At 36.1% G+C, this 23,863-nt stretch overlaps 1 protein-coding gene across 1 annotated transcript in view; it reads left to right on the top strand.

Annotated features, from left to right (window-relative positions):
• Positions 1-23,863, top strand: part of SCN2A (sodium voltage-gated channel alpha subunit 2) — a 119,355-nt gene that overhangs the window by 18,548 nt on the left and 76,944 nt on the right. The window contains exons 7-12 of the mRNA XM_007954041.1: positions 1,070-1,133; positions 2,689-2,830; positions 2,967-3,173; positions 4,758-5,045; positions 15,030-15,377; positions 20,626-20,758. Coding sequence (XP_007952232.1) covers positions 1,070-1,133; positions 2,689-2,830; positions 2,967-3,173; positions 4,758-5,045; positions 15,030-15,377; positions 20,626-20,758 — 1,182 coding nt within the window. The remainder of the gene's footprint in view (positions 1-1,069; positions 1,134-2,688; positions 2,831-2,966; positions 3,174-4,757; positions 5,046-15,029; positions 15,378-20,625; positions 20,759-23,863) is intronic.

Below are 23,863 nucleotides of genomic sequence, written 5' to 3'. Positions count from 1 at the left end.
TGTTGTTATTTATTGTTATGTGCCGTCGAGTCGGCCCTGACTCACAGGGACCCTCTCCTTGGGTTTCCAAGGCAGTATCACTACAGAAGTAGGATTTCCCAACCTTCCTTCCAAGGAGTGGCTGGTGGGTTTGAACTACCAGCCTTCTGGTTAGCAGTCAAGTGCCTTAGGCACTATGCTACCAGAGCTCCTCCAAATGACTTAAACCAATTTAAAATAGCATAGGTAAGAAATAAAATATCTTGTCCCTTTTTCCTTATGTTAATGAACTCGATAAAAGATATGTCTATGTTTGTATATGTGTGTGTATTTGCGTATTTTTTTGCATTTGAGTATATAAATATATGTGTGTGTGTATTTTTCCTGTGACCATTTTTACAACCTAGTAAAATTATATATATGGTATACCATGAAAATAGAAACTACCAGTAGGTATGCTTAGAAATATATACCCCCAAAGAAACACGGTTCTCATATTCATTTAAAGAATAATAATAAATGTAAACCAAAACAAAATGAAACAGATTTACAACATCATAAGAAAAGAAGGAACACATAGCTAAGACCACATCTTACGTGAAATTAAGCTTAGATTGGCACACACACACAAAAAAATTTAATATATCAGAACCTATTCTGAACCCAGGTAAAGAATATTTGTAAAATAATATTTTATTTGCATGAGGCATTTAGAAACAACATAGCTTCCCTCTGCGTCACTTTTTGAACAAAAGAAACAGCAGTTAAATTGGTTCTTTCTTGAAGTATCTCAAACAATTTGAGGTTATATTTGTAATAAGTGTTGCTATCATAAATTTATAATAATTACTCCTGAATTTTTTTCTTTTTAAAACAGACTTTTAGTGTATTTGGGTAATCAAAAATGTTATATTTTGATATTTGTTTAGTATTTCATTACTATTAAGAAGAAATTTCATTAGGTCATACACATATTTATTACTCTATTTCGTTATGATCAAAATCAATTTATAAGCTTTATTACCTAGATACAATGGTTGAAGGGTTTTGAGGGTTTAATGATTCTTTTTATCCCTTGTTCTTTAAATAGGTCATTTTTACTTTTTGGAAGGGCAAAACGATGCTCTGCTTTGTGGCAACAGCTCAGACGCAGGGTAAGTGATGCTTTAGAGTTAAGTCTCAGTCCGCACTGCTCCATCAGCCTCAGTAACCTGCCACCTCCCACCCTCGGCCCCCGCTTGCTCCTCATTCAAAGACCTCCATAAATTCCGCTTCACGCTGACTCCCAGAATAGCTGGGATAAGTGTGGATTCTCACCTCCTTCACATTCTCATATGCAACAATTATTTTTCCATACTAGGTCACATCTAATCTTCTAAATAAGTACAATTGAAAAGAGAGAGAACAGCAGTACTATACATAAGAAGCTTAAGTTAATTGAATATAAGCATGCACTCTTATAAGTGTGATATTTTTTAATGCTAATGTGATACTAATGGACTTAAAATGTAAAATGTCTGAGGATAATTTCAGTATCTGAGGCATGGTCAGGGTTTTCCTATATTATTTTAACAAAGTGGTTAAGAGCATAGATTGGAGAGACTGATTGTGTGGGTTCAAAACCTACTTACACAATAAAGTACCCCCTTTCCTTACCTCAATCTTCTCATGCCATAAATGGGTGTAATAATAAGATTGCTACGAAGATTAAGTAGATTTCATATGCTAAATTATTTAATATATGTATAGCTCTTAGAGCACTCAATGCATGCTTTTAATGATGATGTTTGGTGTCATGTGAACCTTTATTATTGGTAAGCAGTGACCTGGAGATAAAGCCTAGAAGAATTCAGAAAAATAGCTACCATTCCTGTTCGTCAAGATTTTAGAATTATAGACAGACATCTAATGTTCTTTCTGTGGAATGTGATATTGTGTACATTAGTAGTTAATAACCTGTAACAAAATTCTTGATGGTAATAGCCTTGACGTTTGGCATCTACGATAAACATAGTGCTGCCTTTATTGTGGATTCCAATAACATGCGAATCAGATTGATATTATTTCCATGTCTGTGCTGTGCTAAATTCTTTACATATAATATCTCATTTGATACTTGCAAACTTGAGATTCATGCTCTGTTTTTACTCCATTCTTATATATAAGGTACCAAAACATTAACTGAGTTAGGAAACTTGCCCAAGGTCATGGAGCCCAGAAGTGGCAGACACAATATTAAGTCCAGGTCAGTTTGACCATCAGGGTGATACAGCGAAAGCCATATTATACAGACCATTCCTTCTTGTCAGTGTGCCCCCAAACCCTCGTCCTTCTTCGTCTCACTATCCTACCCCTACACTCATACATACTTCTGCATCTAGATATATTCAGTGAAAATCATTTTTTTTCTATGGACTTATTTATCTGTTCTTGTTCACAAATATAAAAAAAAAATTAATCATTGTAGGATTGTTTTTACAGAGAGAGATAAGTATAATAATGACAGCAAATCACAGAGGAATCTAAAGCTAAATAAATTCTGTTGTAAAAATCAGACTAGGTAGTGCTGGGTTAAGTCCTGGGTCAGCTAAAATAAATGGGCTTTCCTTAGTGTTATGTAAAATGGTGATTGGCATCTATAAAAACAGGAAAGGTCAACAAGCAGACTTGCAAGTGCTGAATGGCCCTCTTCCCTCTCATTAATTACAGCCAGTGTCCAGAAGGCTACATCTGTGTGAAGGCTGGTAGAAACCCAAACTATGGCTACACAAGCTTTGACACCTTCAGTTGGGCATTCTTGTCCTTATTTCGACTCATGACTCAAGACTTCTGGGAAAACCTTTATCAACTGGTGAGGAAAGAGAAAATGATTTTTCTGTGAAGCATGAAATATTGAGATCAAGAGAATTTCTATTAATATCTTTTATTACAGTAGATAGAGTATAAACTATATGAAATGTAACACAGCATCTCTTCTGTTCTTGCAGACATTACGTGCTGCTGGGAAAACATACATGATATTTTTTGTGCTGGTCATTTTCTTGGGCTCATTCTACCTAATAAATTTGATCCTGGCTGTGGTGGCCATGGCCTATGAGGAGCAGAATCAGGCAACACTTGAAGAGGCTGAACAGAAAGAAGCTGAATTTCAGCAGATGCTTGAACAGTTAAAAAAACAACAAGAAGAAGCTCAGGTATAGTTAGCAAGAAAGCTCTTTTTTGTTTTTATTTGTCTCAACTCCAGCAGCAGTAGTTATCATTTGAAGCATGTCATATTTGTAATGTTAGTACATTATTGTTATATTTTAATGATTGCTGTCAATATTAACGGCCTCTAAACATGGAGAATTATAATTGCATGATTGAATTTTTTTTTTCTTTTTGGCCCTTGATGAAATTATCTATTAACACATTCACTTAATCAAGTTCACAATGAAATTCCATATGCCCTCAATCAAAATATTTTTCTAATCTTCTGGGGGAAAAGATATTGGGTATACTTGCTTTACTACAGTGTCACTATATAGGTGGGAAAAGTCAGAAAAACAAAGTCAAACTGAGAAAATTATTTCATAAAATTTGAAAATACAAAATCTATTCAAAATCTATTCTCCTGTATTTGAAGAGTACATAACTGCAAGTGTGTGGTGTTGCATAAGGGGAACACTTGTGGATAAACATTACAAAATAACTGCATTCTTTGCCTCCCACCATGAAGGCCTTTAATTTGAACTGAATGAGGTTTCAACATCAGATAAAAATTTCTCTAATTGTATTTTTTCAATTTAATGGCATTAACTAAACCAATTGCCTAATTTTGCTTTTTCTTGGATGTTGAGTCCAGTTTCCTTTTATCACTGAATACACTTATATGTGTAATAAAGGTCAAACAAGTAAAATCTACTTGAGTAGTAGTAACAACTTAGAGCATTATATATTTATTTTCTAAAACTATAGTATGCTAATTAATAGCAGTAGCTAATGATTTGGAAGGTTGGGCAATATACTTCCATAGTGATACTGCCTCGGAAACCCAAGGAGGGGTCACTGCAGTGCGTTAGTATGTCTTTGTTGTTCTTTTTGTATTGAAATGATTAACTTAAATAGAACATTTATTTATTATAATATTTGACTGAATTATGTTCAGTAATTTAGACTAGTACTAAAGTTGCATTAAAGTGTTTATGTGACAGAAGTAAACATCTTTCAGGTTTAAATAACCAAAAACAAACAAACAAACTCATTGCTATTGAGTCGATTCTGACCCATAGTGACCTTCTTTGGGTTTCTGTAAATCTTTACAGAAGTAGATTGCCCCATCTTTCTTTTGTGGAGCTGCTGGTGGGTTTGAACTGCCAATTTTCTGGTTATTGGTCAAATGCTTTATTCACTGCACCACTAGAGCTCCTTTCAGATTTAAATAGGAAGGGTTTTTTTTTTTTTTTACTTCTTCCATTGTTAAGATATTGTTAAAATAATAATAAAAATTGTCATGATATTTAAGTGTCATGTTCATATTATTAGAATAATCAGAAAACATTATGTGAAACCAGAATGTAAACATTTCCATCAATATCTTATGTAACATCTTCCGCGTATCTGTTGATTTTATTCTTCAACTGATCTAACTACAATACACTGGTTTCCAAAATATAGAGTGGCATGAAGATTCACTTTTTTAAGATAATATTCCTGCTAGTAAAGATAAGTTAAGCAATAATATGGGTAAATTTTAAAATAGTTTATATGCAACTGCTATTTCCTCCATGCTATTCTAGGCAGCAGCAGCAGCAGCATCGGCTGAATCAAGAGACTTCAGTGGTGCTGGTGGGATAGGAGTTTTCTCAGAGAGTTCTTCAGTGGCATCAAAGTTGAGCTCCAAGAGTGAAAAAGAGATGAAAAACAGAAGGAAGAAGAAAAAGCAGAAAGAACAGTCAGGAGAAGAAGAGAAAGAAGAGGGCTTCCGCAAATCTGAATCTGAAGACAGCATAAGAAGAAAAGGTTTCCGTTTTTCCTTAGAAGGAAGTAGGCTGACATATGAAAAGAGGTTTTCTTCTCCACATCAGGTAAAAATATTACATTGCCTAAATAGCATTTTTATAACAAACTATTTTTTCCCAAATTTACCAGAATTTGATAATAATAAAATTGCATTCTCATGTATGATAGATTGATGATAATGGTCATCAAAATATTTTGGTTATCACTTCAGAGAATTAGTGAGCTTTACCACTTTTTAATTTTTAGAGCATAGATCCCATTGGACTTGGTAGATTTGGAGTCTTGAGATTTTGTTATACGCACAAGCATTGCAGGGCAGTTTTCCATGTGAAGAATTATCAACAGATGTTTTCCATCCATTCTTAGCTATTGTGCTTGGACTCAGTGAACTGTGGGTTTTTCTGAGTGGCATGTTTCCAGAAGTGGATCATGGACTCTTTCAGACCATCTGTGCAGTTGTTCCCATCCACTTACAAACTTCATATGACAAGTGATTTCTTCATGCCCTTGTTTCGAAGAAACTGAAGCAAAATAAATTTTCTACCCGATTCTTGGCTAGATATGCACTTAGGAATATTTATGACAATAAATTTACAATGGTGTTTAATTATTCTTGATTATCTGTGTTTCATATTTAATGTGAAGCTTGCTTTCAAAGTATACTCTGATTGATAAAGTGAGGAAAATCTTTACCTCATTCCTCTGACTTACATACCCACACAAGCTGTTGAAACTTTAAACTTTGGGATCCTTAGTTGTCTTTGAAATGACAAAGAGAATGACTAGGAAGACACAGTTCATCAGAAGACAATTGCACCAAGAGTGAAACCTAAATGTCCTTGTAATAGCAATGATAATGGCTGACACTTCTGCAGTGCAGTACTGCTTGCAATATAAATTCATTTAACCACTTCACTACAACCCTATTGCCTACCCTAGGTTATCAGTTTACAGATATGAAGAGAAGGAAAGAATTATGTCCTCTGTCAAGTGCCAATTTTATGCTTGACCTTCTGTATACACCATCATACTTAATCCCAACAACAGTCCTGTATATTATTATTTTCACTATTATTTAAATACCGTGAAGTCAAATAAATTGCCCAATATCATGTAGTTAGTAAGAGCTAAGGGGGTGTTCAAAATCAGCCTGATTCCAAAACTGTTAAATATTCCACTTTATTAGCATTAAAGTAAAGAATATCTTTAAAAATTAATGAGTGTTTATTTCATTAAAAATACATATGTTTAGGATTATGCTTGTTCTTAGTACATTTTATAATATAGACAATCTCACTGATTATGTTTAACATATGTAAATTTTTATAGGTCACCCTGATTCAATACACATCCAAATGGCATTATGAGATAGGATAAATTATAAGATTAAAAGCTTAACCTACTGCAGTCAAGTCAATTCCAACTCTCTGCCACTCTATAGGACAGAGTAGAACTGCACCATAGGGTTTCTAAGGCTGTGAATCTTTACAGAAGTGGAATGCCACATCTTTCTGCTGCACAGTGGTTCTTGGGTTTAAATTGTTCTTTGAATTATCAGCTGAGCACTTTAACCACTGAATCACCAGAGCACGTTAATTATAGATTAGAGGAGTTGAATTCAAATTTAAAATATATCTACACTTAGTCATCCTCATTCATTTGTTATCACAATCATCATTATAATTCCATTAGTAAGGATATTAACTTTAATAAATAAGAATCCTGTAGAAATCAAATGCCCTTTATATAGAATTCAAAAATGAAGGAAAGAAGGAAGGAAAGAAAAGGATAAAGAAAGCATCTTGAAGCCAAGCTAAATTGCCTGAGTTTTAAATTGCACATCAAAACTTACTGTAGAGATTCTTCTCAATTTTCTTTAATTCATTACAAATAGACTAGAGCTAATCCTAGGAAAAATAGTGAAGCTTGAAATGATTTGACTCTGTCCCACTTCTTTCTATAAATTTTGCTCACAGAGAATATTTTCCAAGTATTCTCTCCTTTATTCCTTTATTATTTATTCCCTAGCAAACCAGGCTAGTGACCACTGAGTTATACAGTGTGGAATGTTGATCCCAAATTGCTATCTTTTTCTTAAGAGGCATATGTATAAAAATACAATTAAAAACTTCTTTTGTTTTTGTTTTGTTTTAGCCTATGAAAGAAATAGTCAAACAAGTAGGTAGAGGGAAAGAGAGAAAGAAAGGGAAGAGAAGAGAGAGAGAGAATGAGAGAAGAGAATCAAAGCCAAACTCATTGTCATGGAGTTGAATCATACTAACCCCGCTTTGCAAGCGTTGGATGTAAGGCTGGTAATGTCACACCAGGTATAGGTTCTTAATATGGGTAATGCCATGGAAGGTCCATAGCTTCTATCAGAGTTTTTGAGGATCTAGAACACAAAAGTTTTAAGAACTACTATTTTGTACTGACATAATGGAAAGAAAGCCAGGCACAGGAGTGTTTGGAAGCAGCTTTAAGATGGCCCAGATGGTGATCCAGGTGTGGGGCTGGGAGCAGCTTTAAGGGAGGCCAGGAAGTGATCAGAGTGGTTTGGAACAACTAAGAGTGACAAACTTGTCTGTCAGTTTGTGGTCCTGTGGTGGCTTGTGTGTTGCTTTGAGGCTGGAGGCTATGCCACTGGTGTTGCAAATGCCAGCAGGGTTATCCCTGGTGGACAGGTTTCAGCGGAGCTTCCAGACTAAGACACTTGGAAGAAGAAAGAGGCCATCCACTTCTCAAAAAATTGGCCAGTGAAAACCTTATGAATACGAGTGAAACACTATCTGATATATTACTGGAAAACTTGATGAATAGCCCTGAAACATTGTCTGATATAATGCCAGAAGGAAAGCCCCTCAGGTTGGAAGGCATTCAAAATATGACTGAGGAAGAGCTGCCTCCTCAGAGTAGAGTCAACCTTAATGATGTGGATGGAGTAAAGCTTTCAGGACCTTCAGTTGCTAATGTGACATGACTCAAAATGAGAAGAAACAGCTGCAAAATCCATTAATAAACATAACATGCAATGTACAAAATTCTACATGAATCTAGGAAATGAAATTAATGTAGGAAAGTTGGAAATTGTTAAAAATGAAATGGAATGCATATAGATCAATATCCTATGCAATTGTGAGCTGAAATGGACTGGCTTTGACAATTTTTAATCAAACAACCATGTAATTTACTATGCTGGGAATGACAGATTGAAGAGGAATGGCACGGCATTCATCTTCACAAAGAATGCTTTAGGATCTGTCCTCAAGTACAATGCTGTCAGTGATAGGATAATATCCATACACCTATAGGGAAGACCAGTTAATACTACTATTATTCAAATTTACACACCAACCACCAATGCCGAAGAAGAGGAAATTGAATATTTTTTACCAACTTTTGCAGTCTAAAGTTGACCAAACATGTAATAAGATGTGTTGATTATCAGTGGAGATTGGAATGCAAAAGTTGGCAACAAAGGAGAATCACTGGTAATTGGAAAATATGGCCTTGGTGACAGAAATGATGCTGGAGATTGCATGATTGAATTTTGCAAGACCAATGACTTATTCATTGCAAATACTTTTTTCAACAACACAAACGGTGTTTATACACATGGACTTCACCAGATGGAATACACAGGAATCAGATTGACTACATGTATGGCAAGAGGTGATGGAAAAGCTCAGCATCATCAGCCAAAACAAGGCCAGGAGCTGATTGTGGAACAGACCATCAACTTCTCATATGCAAGTTAAAGCTGAAGTTGAAGACAATTTAAAAAAGTCCATGAGAGCCAAAATATGACCTTGGTTATATCCATCCTGAATTTAGAGACCATCTAAAGAATAGATTTGACGCACTGAACACCAATGACTGAAAACCGGAGGAATTGTGGGATGATGTCAGGAACATTGTACATGAAGAAAGCAAGAGGTCATTAAAAAGACAGGAAAGGGGGACTTCTGGTAAGATAGTGGAATAAGCAAAACAAGCTACACTGGCCCTCTTCAACAACAAAAAAAAAAAAAAGAGAAAAAAATTGACAGAGATACAGAAAATAATACTGAAACCCTGAGCTTTGAAATAAAGTATACAGAAGTGAATTAGGCATCAACTAGTAGAAAAATCTGAACCAAAACAGTGAGTATGGAAACATACTGAGCTGCATACTGTCAGCTACTCTGATGGCACCAATGGCCTGAATATTTCCAAGTGGTGTGGAGACCTGAGACTTGACCTAAAGATCAGCCCTAGTCACCAAGGGCTGCAGGAATGTTTGCACTGGTGGCCTATGACTAGGAAGGGAAACAGCAAGGAGGGGGACAACCTGAGCTGTGGACTTTTGGTTGTCCAGAGAGGGCAATCATTTTGATTGTTTACAAGCAGTGACCACTTTGGATATTTAAAGTGACCGAGGGTGCAGCCATTTTGAATGTTGACAAGCAGTGACCATTTTGAATATTTAAAGTGACAGCATTCTCATTCGGATTCCAGGAACCTAAGAATTGGCTCCATTTGCTAAGGCAGCAAGGACATATGGGAGGCTGACAATGGTAAAGGAGACAGGTGGTAAGTGTATAAATGCTGCCAATTAGCGAATAGAGGAACACAGTACCCTGCTCATGTAGATAACATACAAAGAAAACAAAAATCATGGGCAAGTCACTCCAACATACAATCACCAATTAAATTTAAACACAAAAATGTCACAGTGTCTCAGAGATAGCAGAGCATCATAGTCCACAAAGAAGCAAGATAAAGTAAGAGAAACAGTGCACCAGGGTACAGACCCAGAACGTATCCTGAGGAAGAAACAGCACTGGAACTCCCTCATGGGGAATTCAAAAGAATTATATTTAGGTACTTGCAATGGATTGAGTGACAGATCAAAGAAAACACTGACAAAGTTGAGGGAAACATAGAGAACAATTTTGAAAGACAATACAAGAACAAATGACAAAATAAATGAAAAATTAGAAATGATAAAAAAATCTGCAGGTAGAAATCCAGAAGGTTAATACTAAATTTTCAGAAATAGATAACACATTGAAAGGGCTAAGGAGTAGAATTGAATCAGCAGAAGACAGAATTAGTGAGATTAAAGGCAAATACCTCAACACTTCTTTGGAAAGGGATCAATCAGAAAAAAGATCAAAACAAAATAAAGAAAGACTAAGGATCATGTGGGATACAATCAAAAGGAATAAACTGCATGTAATCAGCATTCCACAACAGGAAGAAACAAATAAAACCACAGAGAAAATTGTCGAAGATTTACTGGAAAGAGAATTTTCCTGGTATGATCAAAGATGAGAGTATATCCATTCCAGAAGTCCAATGAACCCCAAACAGACTAGACCCCAAAAGAAAATCACCAAGACATACCATCATCAAACTCACCAAAACCAAAGACAACAACAGAATCCTGAAAACAGCACAGGAAAAATGAAAAGTTACCTACAAGGCAACAAATAAGCTAAGCTCAGATTTCTCAGCAGAAACCATGCAGGAGAGAAGACAATAAGATGGTATATATAAAACCCTGAAAGAAAAAAAAATTTCCAACCAAGAATTATATAACTCACTGCTATCAAGTCAGTTCCAACTCATAGTGACCTCTCCTTGCCCTTGAGTGGAGAGTAGCTAAAGAAAGTGGAAGAAATGACAAGATAAAAGAGCTGAACAGAAGATTTCAAAGAGCAGCTCCAGAAGACAAAGTCAATTATTATAATAAAATGTGCAAAGACCTGGAATTAGAAAACCAAAAGGGAAGAACACACTTGGCCTTTCTCAAGCTGAAAGAACTGAAGAAAAAATTTAAGTCTCGAGTTGCAGTATTGAAATATTGTCCATATTCTATGGACAAAATATTGAATCATGCAGGAAACATCAAAAGAAGATGTTTTGGAAGAAATACACAGAGTAACTGTACCCAAAAGAATTGGTCAATGTTCATCCATTTCAGGAGGTAGCGTATGATCAAGAACCAGTGGTACTGAAGGAAGAAATCAAGGCTGCACTGAAGGAACTGATGAAAAATGAGGCTCCAGGAATTGATGGAATACTCGTTGAGGTGTTTCAACAAATGGATGCCCCTCTTGAGGCACTCATTTGGCTAAGCCAAGAGACTTGGAAGACAGCTACTTGGCCAACTGACTGGAAGAGATCCATATTTGTACCCATTCCAAAGAAAGGTGATCCCACAGAATGTGGAAATTATTGAACAATATCATTAATACCATACATAAGTAAAATCATACTGGAGATAATTCAAAAATAGTTGCAGCAGTATATTGACTGAGAACTTCCAGAAATGCATGCTGGATTCAGAACAGAATGTGGAATGAGGGATGTCATTGCTGATGTTTATTTATGTTTCATTGACTATGCAAAAGCATTCAATTGTGTGGATCATAATAAATTATGGATAATATTGAGAAGAATGGGAATTCGAGAACACTTAATTATACTCCTGAGGAAACTTGTACATAGATTAGGAGGCTGTCATTCCAACAGAACAAGGGGATACTGCATGGTTTAAAATCAAGAAGGGAGTGTGTCAGGGTTGTATCCTTTCACCAAACTTATTCAAATTGCATGCCGAACAAATAATCCGACAATCTGGATTATATGAAGAAAAATGTGGCATCAGGATTGGAGGAAGACTCATTAACAACCTGCAATACTCAGACCACAACTTTGCTTTCTGAAAGTAAGGATGACTTGAAGCACTTGCTGATGAATATTGAAGACTATAGTCTGCAGTGTGGATTACACCTCAATATAAAGAAAACGGAAATCCTCACAACTAGACCAATAAACAACATCATGATATATGGAGAAGAATTTTTGAAGTAGTCAAAGACTTCATATTACTTGGTTCTATAATCAACACCAATGAAAGCAGCAGTCAAGCCATCAGACGATGTATTGCATTGGGCATATCTGCTGCAAAAGACCTTTTTCAAGTGCTGAAGAGCAAAGATGTCTCCATGAAGACTAAGGTGTGCCTAACCCAAGCCATGGTATTTTTCATTGCTCCTTATGTGTGTGAGAACTGGACAATGAATAAAGAAGACTGAAGAAGACCTGATGCTGGGAGAAGTGCAGCTGGAATGCTCCTTGGAAGGGAGAATGGCCAAACTTAATCTCACCTACTTTGGTCATGTTGTCGGAAGGAACCATTCCCCGGAGAAGAATATCATGCCTGGTAAAGTGGAAGGTCAATGAAAAAGGGGAAGGCCCTCAACGAGAAGGATTGACACAGTGGCTGCAACAATGGGCTCAAGTATAGCAAGGATTGTGAGGCTGGCACAGGACTGACCGGACAGTGTTTTGTTCTGTTGTACACAGCGTCGCTATGAGTCAAAGATGACTCCACGACATGTAATAACAACGATAATGGAAAGAAGAGTAACCATTCCTACCTTCATGTTGCAAAAGATAACATAAGCTTTTATTGTATGATTATCATTCTCTCAATAGAATAGGTGATTATATAAAATAATTCTTAGACTCCAATTTGATTTTATAGCATGGCAGAAGGTGGAAAGAAAAGTGTAATCTCTAATAAACTCTCCAGCTATTTGAATATTTAATAAGATACAGGTGACATTCACTATTTGATATAAATCAGGATTTTTGCTTTTTAGAAATTCATTTGGTAGAGTGGATGGTTTCTTACTGGTCATATTTATTAAAGGCATGGAATCTAATTGTTATGGATTTTAAATTAATATGAAAAATAGAAATTGATGCTAACAGATAGGGTGCAATCACTTTTCATACAGTTGTGGCACGTAAACTATGCTCTTGTGTGGCATAATTCACCTTTGAATCTTAACAATGTATTCAATTTTAACCCTTATTTCCTTCCAATCTTTCAACTAGCTCTAATTGAATGGAATACTTGTAGTTAAAATACAAGCTAACTAAGAGTGATACATATAAATAAATACATATAAATAATCTCTACTGTGTTTCTTATTTCCAAGCATTTCTTGTCCTTTATTTTGAGCTAATGATAATCAGAAGCCCATAAATCCTGTAGCTATCATGTCCTCAGAGCTAATTCAAAGTCCCTTGTAAAAAGAGAGAAAGGAGGCAAAAAAGAATGGAAAGTTTGTAGTCTAGAAGAGCCTTACAAAAAGTTACCACTTATGTGGAAAACAATAATAAGAAGAATGAATATTATTTATGAATTTAATCATAGGATAAAAAGTATAGAAACAAGAAAAAGAGAAATGACTTCTGGTTGTGGAGGGAGAAGTCTTCTTAGATGTGATACTTTCTATAAATAATGAATAGAGTCACATAACATAAGATAGCAGTTAACAGAAGTAAATGTGTTATTGAGACAATTCTTTAGCTGAATAGAAAACTAAAGTCATACTTATTGGTCAAGGAGTATTAGAATATATAGATAAAATTCATTATTTTAGTTAGCTTTAAATACTTGGGAAAGAAAAAAGTATTATCAAGCTAATAATAATTAAGTAATGGAATTAGTATTCTGTTTATTAAAAATCATAGAAATGTAATTCAAATTCATTTAAGCAAGAAAGATAATTTATTAAATCATGTAAATAATATCTATGAGTAGCATCTGGAGTGGCTGGATCAAGGAGCTCAAACTATGTTATCATGACCAATCTTTCTCCATATCTGAGTCCAAGTTCCTTCCATCTGATGGCAAGATAACTATTGGAGCTCTAAAATTACATACAATATTTTAAGTACCTCCAATAGTTTTAAATTAAAGAAAGGGCCACGTAGGGTCTTATCCCCATCTCTAAACCATTCTTTTGGTCAGAGGTGTTGAATACACTGATTACCTACACCTGGGTCAGAGTACCACTGATGGATTCAGGAATTGAGGTCAGTTTCTGCCAAATTACCTCATAAGGGAATTTAGGAGCATATCTCAAAGACCATCAGGTAGAAGATGAAAGAGAAATGGATACTGAACAAAGAAAAACAAGAGATGTTTCTCTGCAGTGAGGTTATAAAAGTAGACTAGTAAGATGCAAGAAGTGATTCATTATGCAAATTCTGGTATGGTTAAGAAACAAGGTAAACTGCAAGATAGCACTGGCAATTTAGCCAGTTAGAAAAGTGTATAATGACTATGATCAGATTTATAGTAAAAATCAGGTTCTTGTAAACATGATGCTCTTTGGATTTCCTGAGACACAGAGGTGAGTGAAAATCATATAGTACTTCCACCTTGATTTGTTTAACTTATTCATGAAGACCATTATAAAATATGCAAAGGGAAGGGGAGAGACTGTTCCTTGTGCTAGAATTAAGTAAATTTACTGTTGTTGTTGTTGTTATGTGCTGTTGAGTCGGCCCCGACTCATAGCGACCCCTCCTTGGGTTTCCGAGGCAGTATCACTACGGAAGTAGGATTGCCCAACCTTCCTTCCGAGGAGTGGCTGGAGGGTTTGAACCGCCAGCCGTCTGGTTAGCAGGCAAGTGTCTTAGCCACTATGCTACCAGAGCTCCCAAATTTACTAGTGAAATTAATTTTATTTTATGTTTGTGTTAAGATCCACATTAGAATGTGGTCTTTCCATTGCAGTGAAATCAGTTCTGACTCATGGCAGCCCTGTATATGTCAGAGTAGAACTGTGCTCCATGGGTTGCCTCTGGCTAAACTTGAATCTCTAACCGGCTGGGTCAGCAGCCAAGCCGAGCATGTGACCCATTGGCACCCCCCATAGGATTCCATGCAATAGTCCAACAAATATTTTCGTTCTTAGATACCAGTAATGGGACAAAGCAGTATCCAGGGACCTCTAACTATCTTAAAGCAGGTATAAAGTTAAGAAAATCACAGAAAATTAGAAAGCAGAAGATGAAAAATGAAGGAAGGGAGAAAAAGGAAAAGCAAAATAAAGAGGGAGAAGACCACAAGGAGTTAAAACGTGTCCAATGAGTTACCCTTACAGGGTACAACTATGAAACAATGAGTCAAATTTCTCATCTTTTTCAGATGTCATTTCTTAATTTTGTTCATCTGGGTTGTTTTGTTTTTCTTTGTTCAGTCTTTATTGAGCATCCGTGGCTCCCTTTTCTCCCCAAGACGCAACAGTCGGGCAAGCCTTTTCAGCTTCAGAGGTCGAGCAAAAGATATTGGCTCGGAAAATGACTTTGCAGATGATGAGCACAGCACCTTTGAAGACAACGACAGTCGAAGAGATTCTCTGTTTGTGCCGCACAGACATGGAGAGCGGCGCCATAGCAACGTCAGCCAGGCCAGTCGAGCCTCCAGGGTGCTCCCGATTCTGCCCATGAATGGGAAAATGCACAGTGCTGTGGATTGCAATGGGGTGGTCTCCCTTGTTGGGGGCCCTTCTGCCCTCACGTCTCCTACTGGACAGCTCCTCCCAGAGGTGAGAACAATTAAAACTGCTGCTGAGGGGAACGGAGCTATGGTTGATGCAGGCAAGAGTGTTTTTTTGCTTTTCCCTCCTTTTTTAAAAAAAACTATGTCTAGGTATTTTTCCAAGTGAATTGTTCAAAGACCAAAGGTTGGTTCAATCAAGTTATAAACTTATTTTGCCAAAAATTTCTATTTAGACTTACCTAAAATTAACTAAAAACATGGATTGGTCTGCATAGATTAGAATTATTCCCTCATCGATATAATTACAGTATGGAACTTGCCAAAAAGCAAAGAAACAGTTTGTCAGTTATAATGTTTAATTATAATTGAATTAAATACAAGAAAGTTAATGTTCATAAATTACATTAATATTTATCTTAAGCATTTTGTTTTCTCTGTTTAAAATGGAAGTTTGATATTCCTACTTGTAGTAGACATTATCACTAACTCTATCTAAACCCTGTAGTGGAAAATTCTCTCTCTGCAGGGCAGAATGTTGTAAAATTTTTAGCATCCATTCAAATGGCTGCACTCCATTTGAGTGGTAAAGAAGCCAGATTTAATTTTTTATATTACTATCATGAATTCTCTTTGTAGATAAAGTGGCCCAAGATCATGCATATGGAATGGAATTCAACTAATTACTAAACATTTATAAGGATATACTATTGATATTTCCTTTATCAAAGCTAAAACGCTTTTAATATGTGGTATTAAATAAAACTTCATTTTCCTAGTATAAAGATATTCCAGAAATGCCACTTGATTTTATTTTATAGCTTTATGAATCATATGAAAATCCTCTTTGTGTAATTTTCTTTACATAATTCCACTTATCATTGTTGGAAAAGCTCTTTAAGTACATTAAAATCATATAGAGCTAGCTTTTAGTCACCAAACTGAAGGGCTTCTTACCTTGGCTTGTAGAAATAGGCATTAATTTTCTTCCCGTTTTTCATATGGCCTATTCATCATGCCTTGCTCCTAAAGTGTCTTGAAATCATACTAAATTATGAGAAAACTAGAACTTTGTAATAAAGCAACAAGAAAGACTGTAAAGGGATAGTTATTTACCCCCGAAGACTTATTGTAACTGCGTATATGACATATAAAGACCTATATGATATATAACTATATACAACTACTTATATAAAATACAGTGCTGTCAGTGATAGGATAATGTCTAGATGCCTACAAGGAAGACCAGTTAATATTACTATTATTTGAATTTACACACCAACTCTAAAGTCAAAGATGAAGAAATTGAAGATTTGTACCAACTTCTGCTGTCTGAAATTGGCCAAAAATGCAATCAAGATGTATTGATAATCATTGCTGATTGGAATGCGAAAGTTGGAAACAAAGAAGCATCACTAGTTGGAAAATAAGACCTTCATGACAGAAATGATGCCAGAGACCACATGAGAGAATTCTGTAAGACCAAATACTTATTCATTGCAAATACCTTTTTCAATAATGTAAGTGGGGACTATACACAGGGACCTCACCAGATGGAATACATGGGAATCATTTCAACTACATCTGTGGAAAGAGGTGATGGAAAAGCTCAATGTCATCAGTGAGAACAGGGAGCTGACTGTGGAACAGACCATCAATTGCTCATATGCAAGCTGAAGTTGAAGCTGAAGAAAATTAAAATGATTCTGCAAGAGCCAAAATATGACATTGAATATTTCCCACCTGAATTTAGAGACCACGTGAAGAATAGATTTGATGCATTGAACACCACTGACTGAAGACCAGATGAGTTGTGGATTGACATCAAGGACATCATACATGAAGAAAGCAAAAAGTCACTAAAAAAAAGAAGAGAAGAAAAGACCAAAATGGATGTCAAAAGAAACTCTGAAACTTGCTTGTGAATGGTGAGTAGCTAAAGCAAATGGAAGAAATGATGAAATAATATAGTTATATCGGGTTCAAAGGGTGGCTTGAGAAGACACAGTAAATTATCATAATGAAATGCGCAAAGACCTAGAATTAGAAAACTGAAAAGAAAGAACATGCTGGACATTTCTCATGCTGAAAGGCTTGAAGAAAAATTTAAGCCTTGAGTTGCAACATTGAAGGATTATGTGGGCAAAATATTGAACAATGCAAGAAGCATCAAAAGAAGATGGAAGGAATACACATCGTCACTATACCAAAAAGAATTTGTCAGCATTCTACCATTTTAGGAGGTAGCATATGATCAAGAGTATTTAAGGAAGAGGTCCAAGATACACTGAAATAATTGGTGAAAAACAAGGCTCCAGGAATTGATAGGCTTCCCATTGAGATGTTTCAACAAATGAATGCAACGCTGGAGGCACTCATTTATGCCAAGAAATTTGGAGTATATCTATCTCGCCAACAAACTGGAAGAGATCGATATTTGTGCCCATTTCAAAGAAAGGCGATCCAGCAGAATACAGAAATTATCGAACAGTATCATTATTATCACACACAAGTAAAATTTTGCAGAAGATAGTTGGAAAATGGATGCAGGAGTACATCAATAGGGAACTTAGAGATATTCAAGCTGGATTCAGAGGAGGACTTGGAACAAGGGATATCACTGCTGATGTCAGATGGATACTGGCTGAAAGTAAAGAATACCAGAAAGATATTTACCTGTGTTTTATTGACTATGCTAAGGCACTTGACTATGTAGATCATAACATATTATGGGTAACATTTTAAAGAATGGGACTTTCAGAACACTTAATTGTGCTCTTGAGGAATGTGTACATAGACCAAGAGGCAATTTTTTTTAATAGAACAAGGGGATACAGCATGGTTTCAAATCAGGTTCAGGGTTGTATCCTTTCACCATACTTATTCAATTTGTATGCTGAGCAAATAATTGAGAAGTAAATAATTGAGATCAGGATTAGAGGAAGACTGGTTAACAGCCTGCAATATGAAGATGACACTAAGACAGGTACACATGTAAGGAATGGAAGCTCCCTCAGCTACATTTTTTTTTTTTTTGTAAATTATTTATATTACTCCTACTGATAGAAACTAGAAAATTGTGATATATACTTAAGTTGGAGCTCTGGTGGAGTAGTGCATAAGGCATTTGACTGCTAAACAAAAGGTTGGTGATTCAAACCCACCCGCCACTCTGCAGAAGGAAGAGTGGGCAATCTACTTCTATAAAGATTTACCATCTCAGAAATCCAAAGGTGGTTGCTATGAGTTGGAATCGATTTGATGGCAGTGAGGTTTTTTTTTTTTTTTTTTTAATACTTAAGTTGGAAATTGTTGTTGTTGTTATGTGCCGTCGAGTCGTTTATGACTCATAGCAATCCCTCCTTGGGTTTCTGAGGTGGTATCTCTATGGAAGTAGATTGCCCAACCTTACTTCCAAGGAGTGACTGGTGGGTTTGAACCTCCAACCTTCTGGTTAGCAGTCAAGTGCCTTAGGCACTACGCCACTAGGTTGTTTAAAAACCTTTTCTAATAATGTTACAAAGTACAAGAAACCATGACTAACAAAACTACAATTAGGAAAGTATGATATTGCCAGGCTGTTTATTTCAGGTTTTCATGTATGGGATCAGCACACGAGACCCTGTGACAGCATCCATCTTGATCTGCTGACAAGCAGATGCCTGGGCTAATCCAGAAGACAGGAACACAATGAAACAAGAATCCAAATAAGGAAAATATGAAACCTATGCACCTGGTTTGCCAACTGTATAGCTTCCTCATTCTGTCCTCTATAATTGTTGTAAGCCACCTGGAAAACATTGGCAATCCAACTAGCATGCTATACACCTAGCTTGCTATCCCATTGTACAGCCTCATGCAGGGTTTCATTAATGGCTTGCTCCCTGTAAACCATCTCTGTCTCTGTGAGCAATTCTTTCTAGCTAGAAGACAAGAACCCATTTGGGGTCTCACAGGGTCTCTTTCCTGTAACAATACAATCTTGCTTGCTGAAAGTGAAGAGGACTTGAAGCACTTACTGATGAAGATCAAAGACTACAGCCATCAGTATGGATTTCACCTCAACATAAAGAAGACAAAAATCCTCACAACTGAATAAACAACAGTTCAATAAATGAAAAAAAAGATTGAAGTTGTCAGAAATTTCATTTTCTTGGATCTACAATCAGCATTTGTGAAAGCAGCAGTTGAGAAATCAGATAAATACTGCACTGGGCAAATCTGCTGCAAAAGACCTCTTTGAAGAGCAAAGATGTCACTTTGAAGACGTAGGTGCACCTGACCCAAGCAAAGGTATTTTCAGTAGCCTCATATGCACACGAAAGCATTTGAATTGTGGTGTTGGTGGACAGTACTGAAAATACCATAGACTGCCAGAGCAAACAAATCTGTCTTGGAAGAAGTGCATCAGGAATGCTCCTTAGAACCAAGAATGGCCAGACTTCATATCATTACTTTGATCATGTTGTCAGAAGGGCCCTGGAGAAGGATATCATGCTTGTTAAGGTAGAAGGTCAGCAAAAAAGGGAAAGACACTCAAAGAGATGGGTTGACAGTAACTGCAAGGATGGGCTCAAGCATCGCAAAGATTGTGAGACTGGGCGGTGCTTCATTCTGTTGTACATAGGGTTGCCATGAGTTGGAACCTACTCGATGGCACCTAACAACAACAACTGGTGCTATCCTAGAGTTTCAATGCCAATGATGAGTCATTTTGTAGCTAGAGATCTTTGTAGATGCCTTATGAAGTTGTAGATTAGTTTTAAAACTTAGTTTAATTATTTGAAATTTTTGGAAGTATTATCTTCTCTAATGTATAAAAGAATTTTAGGAAAAAAATTTACATTTTAGTGGGAGTGTTACTGATGCATATTAGGGAAACTTTTCATATTCTTTTCATAAATCAAACCACATGAATATATGTCCATCAAGATCTAATAACTGAATCTGAAAGGCAATCACAGAGCAATATGTACCAGTGAACTCCTAGGTAGGACTGGTTGAAATACTAAATGGTTGTCGATTGTAGATATGGTTTCTCCAGCCCAATCTCCAGCATGGAGGAGTAGAAAGAGTCTATAATGCATTGTTATAGCTATCACAAATGACTGTGAATGCTGAGAACCTGATGTTTTTTTTAAGCACTTGCCAAGAATGATAACTCCAGTAGTATCTTAATGAGCAGTTTAGATCTGAGAAAGCATGGTGAACATTTAGCAAGTACCTCATTTGTAGGAATGCTTTGGGTCTTGCTTCCTTTTGAATAATGGTCATTTTATCTGAAATTTTTTATTTAGGGTACTACTACTGAAACAGAAATAAGAAAGAGGCGATCCAGTTCTTACCATGTTTCCATGGATTTGTTAGAAGATCCCACAACAAGGCAAAGAGCAATGAGTATAGCCAGCATTTTGACCAACACCATGGAAGGTATGTCAAAAAGTATTACACTATTGCTATTTGGTACTGTTTTGGTATGATGCAAAAAATGCTTCAATAAATTCCAAGAAAATACTTCACTCATTGCTACCATATCATCAATCATGTCTTTTATCAAGTAAAAGTAAAATCCATGTACAATCCATAGATTCTACTATCTTGTATAGATTTTCACATTCATGAAGCTTCTACAAATCCAAGGTCAATTTGAAATACTGTTTTCATAGATAAAAGTCTAAACTGGTGACATTTACTATATGACATTGAAAGGTGTGTGATGATAATTTTTTATTATTGTTATGCTAACCCATTTGAATTAATCACTTGAGACACAAGTTATAGAATCCTTTGATTTAACCAGAAAAAAAGAATGACAAATATGAAGTGGGATTTGATATTAACCTCATTGAAGAAAAGTGTTCAAAATTTTGTAGTTCTACTTTTGCCTATCTTTGTGATGAGAGTATCACAATATATCAGCTTTCTCTGTAGTTGCAGATTATATCTGAGTAGTTAGCATATTGTTTAGAATTCTGGATCACATAAGGGCAAAATAAAGACTCTGGGGACAGCTTGACCTATGATCTATTCCTAGCTCTACCATGTGTTCAATGTGTTAATTTCTGATTCTGAACTTTAGATTACTCACCAGAAAAAATGTGAATAATGGTGTTTAAGCTTTAAGTTTTGTTCTAAGGATTTAATGTGGCATTATACATAATGTACCTATGTACCTGGCACATGGAAGGCACTCAATAAATAATATCATTATTAGTTGTGTTACTGTTTTTTTTTTTTATTATTGTTGTTGCTGTTAATTAAGATCTTTGTGCCTTTTCATACTGTAAGTTAATTCAAACATCAACGTCAACTACATGGAACATACTTTCATGCAAACTGTATTCTATCCTCTCCTCTTGCCCCTCTCTTCCCTCGCCTCCGTTCTCTTTGATATCCCTCCTTCTTAGCCTCCCTCAGTGTGTATGTGTGTGTTGACTTCTCAAAGGAGACAGAAGGAAAGAAGGAAGGAGAAAGAGAGAAAGCACGCATGAGTTTATTGTTGTTATTTATAGTGTCTCTTGAGATTGGGTAGTTTTTGAAATAATTCTTTTCCAGTCTGAATGCAAAGATCCCCTAATACCATACCAGAAGACTAAAAATTATAGCCAGAAAAAAAAAAAAAAACCTTAGTGTAGTTGACCATATATAGCACAGCCATAACAAGATTACAAGACCCAATTTTCATAATGTCCTAATGCAGTATCAGAAATCTTTTACTGATTTCTACAGAATATTAAACTTCAGTGCGTTCTTCCCCAACCTCGCCTGCGTTAGCTTGCATTCCCTCTTCCCCCCCAGCTGCCAGTAGCTTGCTCCTCCCTGTCCCTCCAGGTAAATCTTTTGAAGATTCTCTGGTCTTCTGCTCCTTGCCATAGCAAAACCACTGAGAGGAAGCTGCCAGTGGTTCTGCTACCGATGTCAGCAGCATGTCTGCTCCCTAAAGCAGGAAGCAGAGAAGGAGACAGGGTAAGTCTAAACAGTCATACTTTGCACTTCCTATAGTATTAAGCTTGACTTAGCAAAGAAATTTAAAAAAACTTAAAAACGAAAAAAAAAAAAAAAAAACCACCACCACAAGATTGGACGAGTAGTACAGTGATTAAGTTACAGTGTTCAAAATGAATGCACTCATATCTCCCTCAATGGAAATATGTCTCATGGAGTTGCCTATGATGAAAATGTAACCGAGAAATAAGTATAACTTAGGAAGCAGGAGACTGACAGTGTTTTGATTTTAATACTTGAAGACTTTTTGACTTTGTATTTTTGTGAGGGGCAATGCTAGGGTTTAATTCTGCTTTCCATTAGTTATATAGAATGAAAGACGACTTTTCTTTATTCATTTATATCTAAACATTTTGAATGTGACATTGATCAAAATTGATTGTTAGCAATTTTTAGAACACAGGCACTGATATTAATATAGTCTCCCACCCCACCCCTTTTTAATTTTGTTTCTGATAATGGTTGAAACCTTTCTTAGGCTGACAAAATCTGGTTATTCAGGAACCTTGTCTTTTAGTCTGATGATGGCTCTGTTCATCTTTTCTTTTTACTAATCAGGCGTGTCAATCCAGTGGGCAACTTTTGTATTTCTACTTGTTAACTACAATCAAGTCACCATTGTCCAAAGTAATGAATAGCATCATACTTAATGAAGCAGTATTGGATAACAAAAAGTTTTATTTTCAAGTATATTTTATGCAAAATATATAGAAATATTTCCCAGTCACATACTAAGGTGGGGTGGTGGGAGGTTGAGTTTGAGCTACCTGAGAAATGAAGGTGAGTCAGCAAAAATATAAATTTAGCTATAACTGGTTCTTAGTGTGGGTAATCCACCCGGGAATAATGGAGAGTTGGCTGTAGTTCTCTCCTGAGTGCTTTGCTTTGTTTCAAAGTGCAAGAGTCTCTTTTTTGGCATGAATGATTGGACAATTTTATTTTAGAACTTTGCTCTGTTTTACCTGGTATCAAGATGAGCAACATTGGCTGAAGTTCCCTTTCAAATTTTTTTAAATTTAATTTTTGTGTACACTTTCTGTGTGTTTTTCTTTATCTACTAAATGATAGGTGGCAATTTTAAAAAAATACATATTCTGAGAGTACACAAGCAAAGAGATTTTATAATTTATCTTTTGCTATTTACTGTAATTGACAATATGTTAAGTATAAACATGATGTTATTTTCAAGGTCTTAAAAGCATCTACAGAATGACTGCCAGAAGCCAAACCCATTGTCATCGATTCAGTTCCAACTCATAGTGACCCTACAGAACAGAGTAGAACTTCCCCACAGGGTTTCCAAGGCTGTAATCTTTATGGAAGCAGGCTGCTTGTCTTTCTCTGACACAGTGGCTGGCAGGTTCGAACTGCAGACCTTTTGGTTAGCAGCAGAGTACTTAACCACTGCACCAAAAGGGGTCTTCTCAGAATAACTGTTGTTGTTGTTATGTGCCGTCGAGTCGGACCCGACTCATAGCGACCCCTCCTTGGGTTTCTGAGGCAGTATCACTATGGAAGTAGATTGCCCCA

Source organism: Orycteropus afer, unplaced genomic scaffold (assembly GCF_000298275.1).
Source record: "Orycteropus afer afer isolate SDZICR_OR568_19922 unplaced genomic scaffold, OryAfe1.0 scaffold00001, whole genome shotgun sequence".
Classification (NCBI taxonomy): Eukaryota; Metazoa; Chordata; class Mammalia; order Tubulidentata; family Orycteropodidae; genus Orycteropus; species Orycteropus afer.
This window is presented reverse-complemented; position numbering and strand designations above follow the sequence as displayed.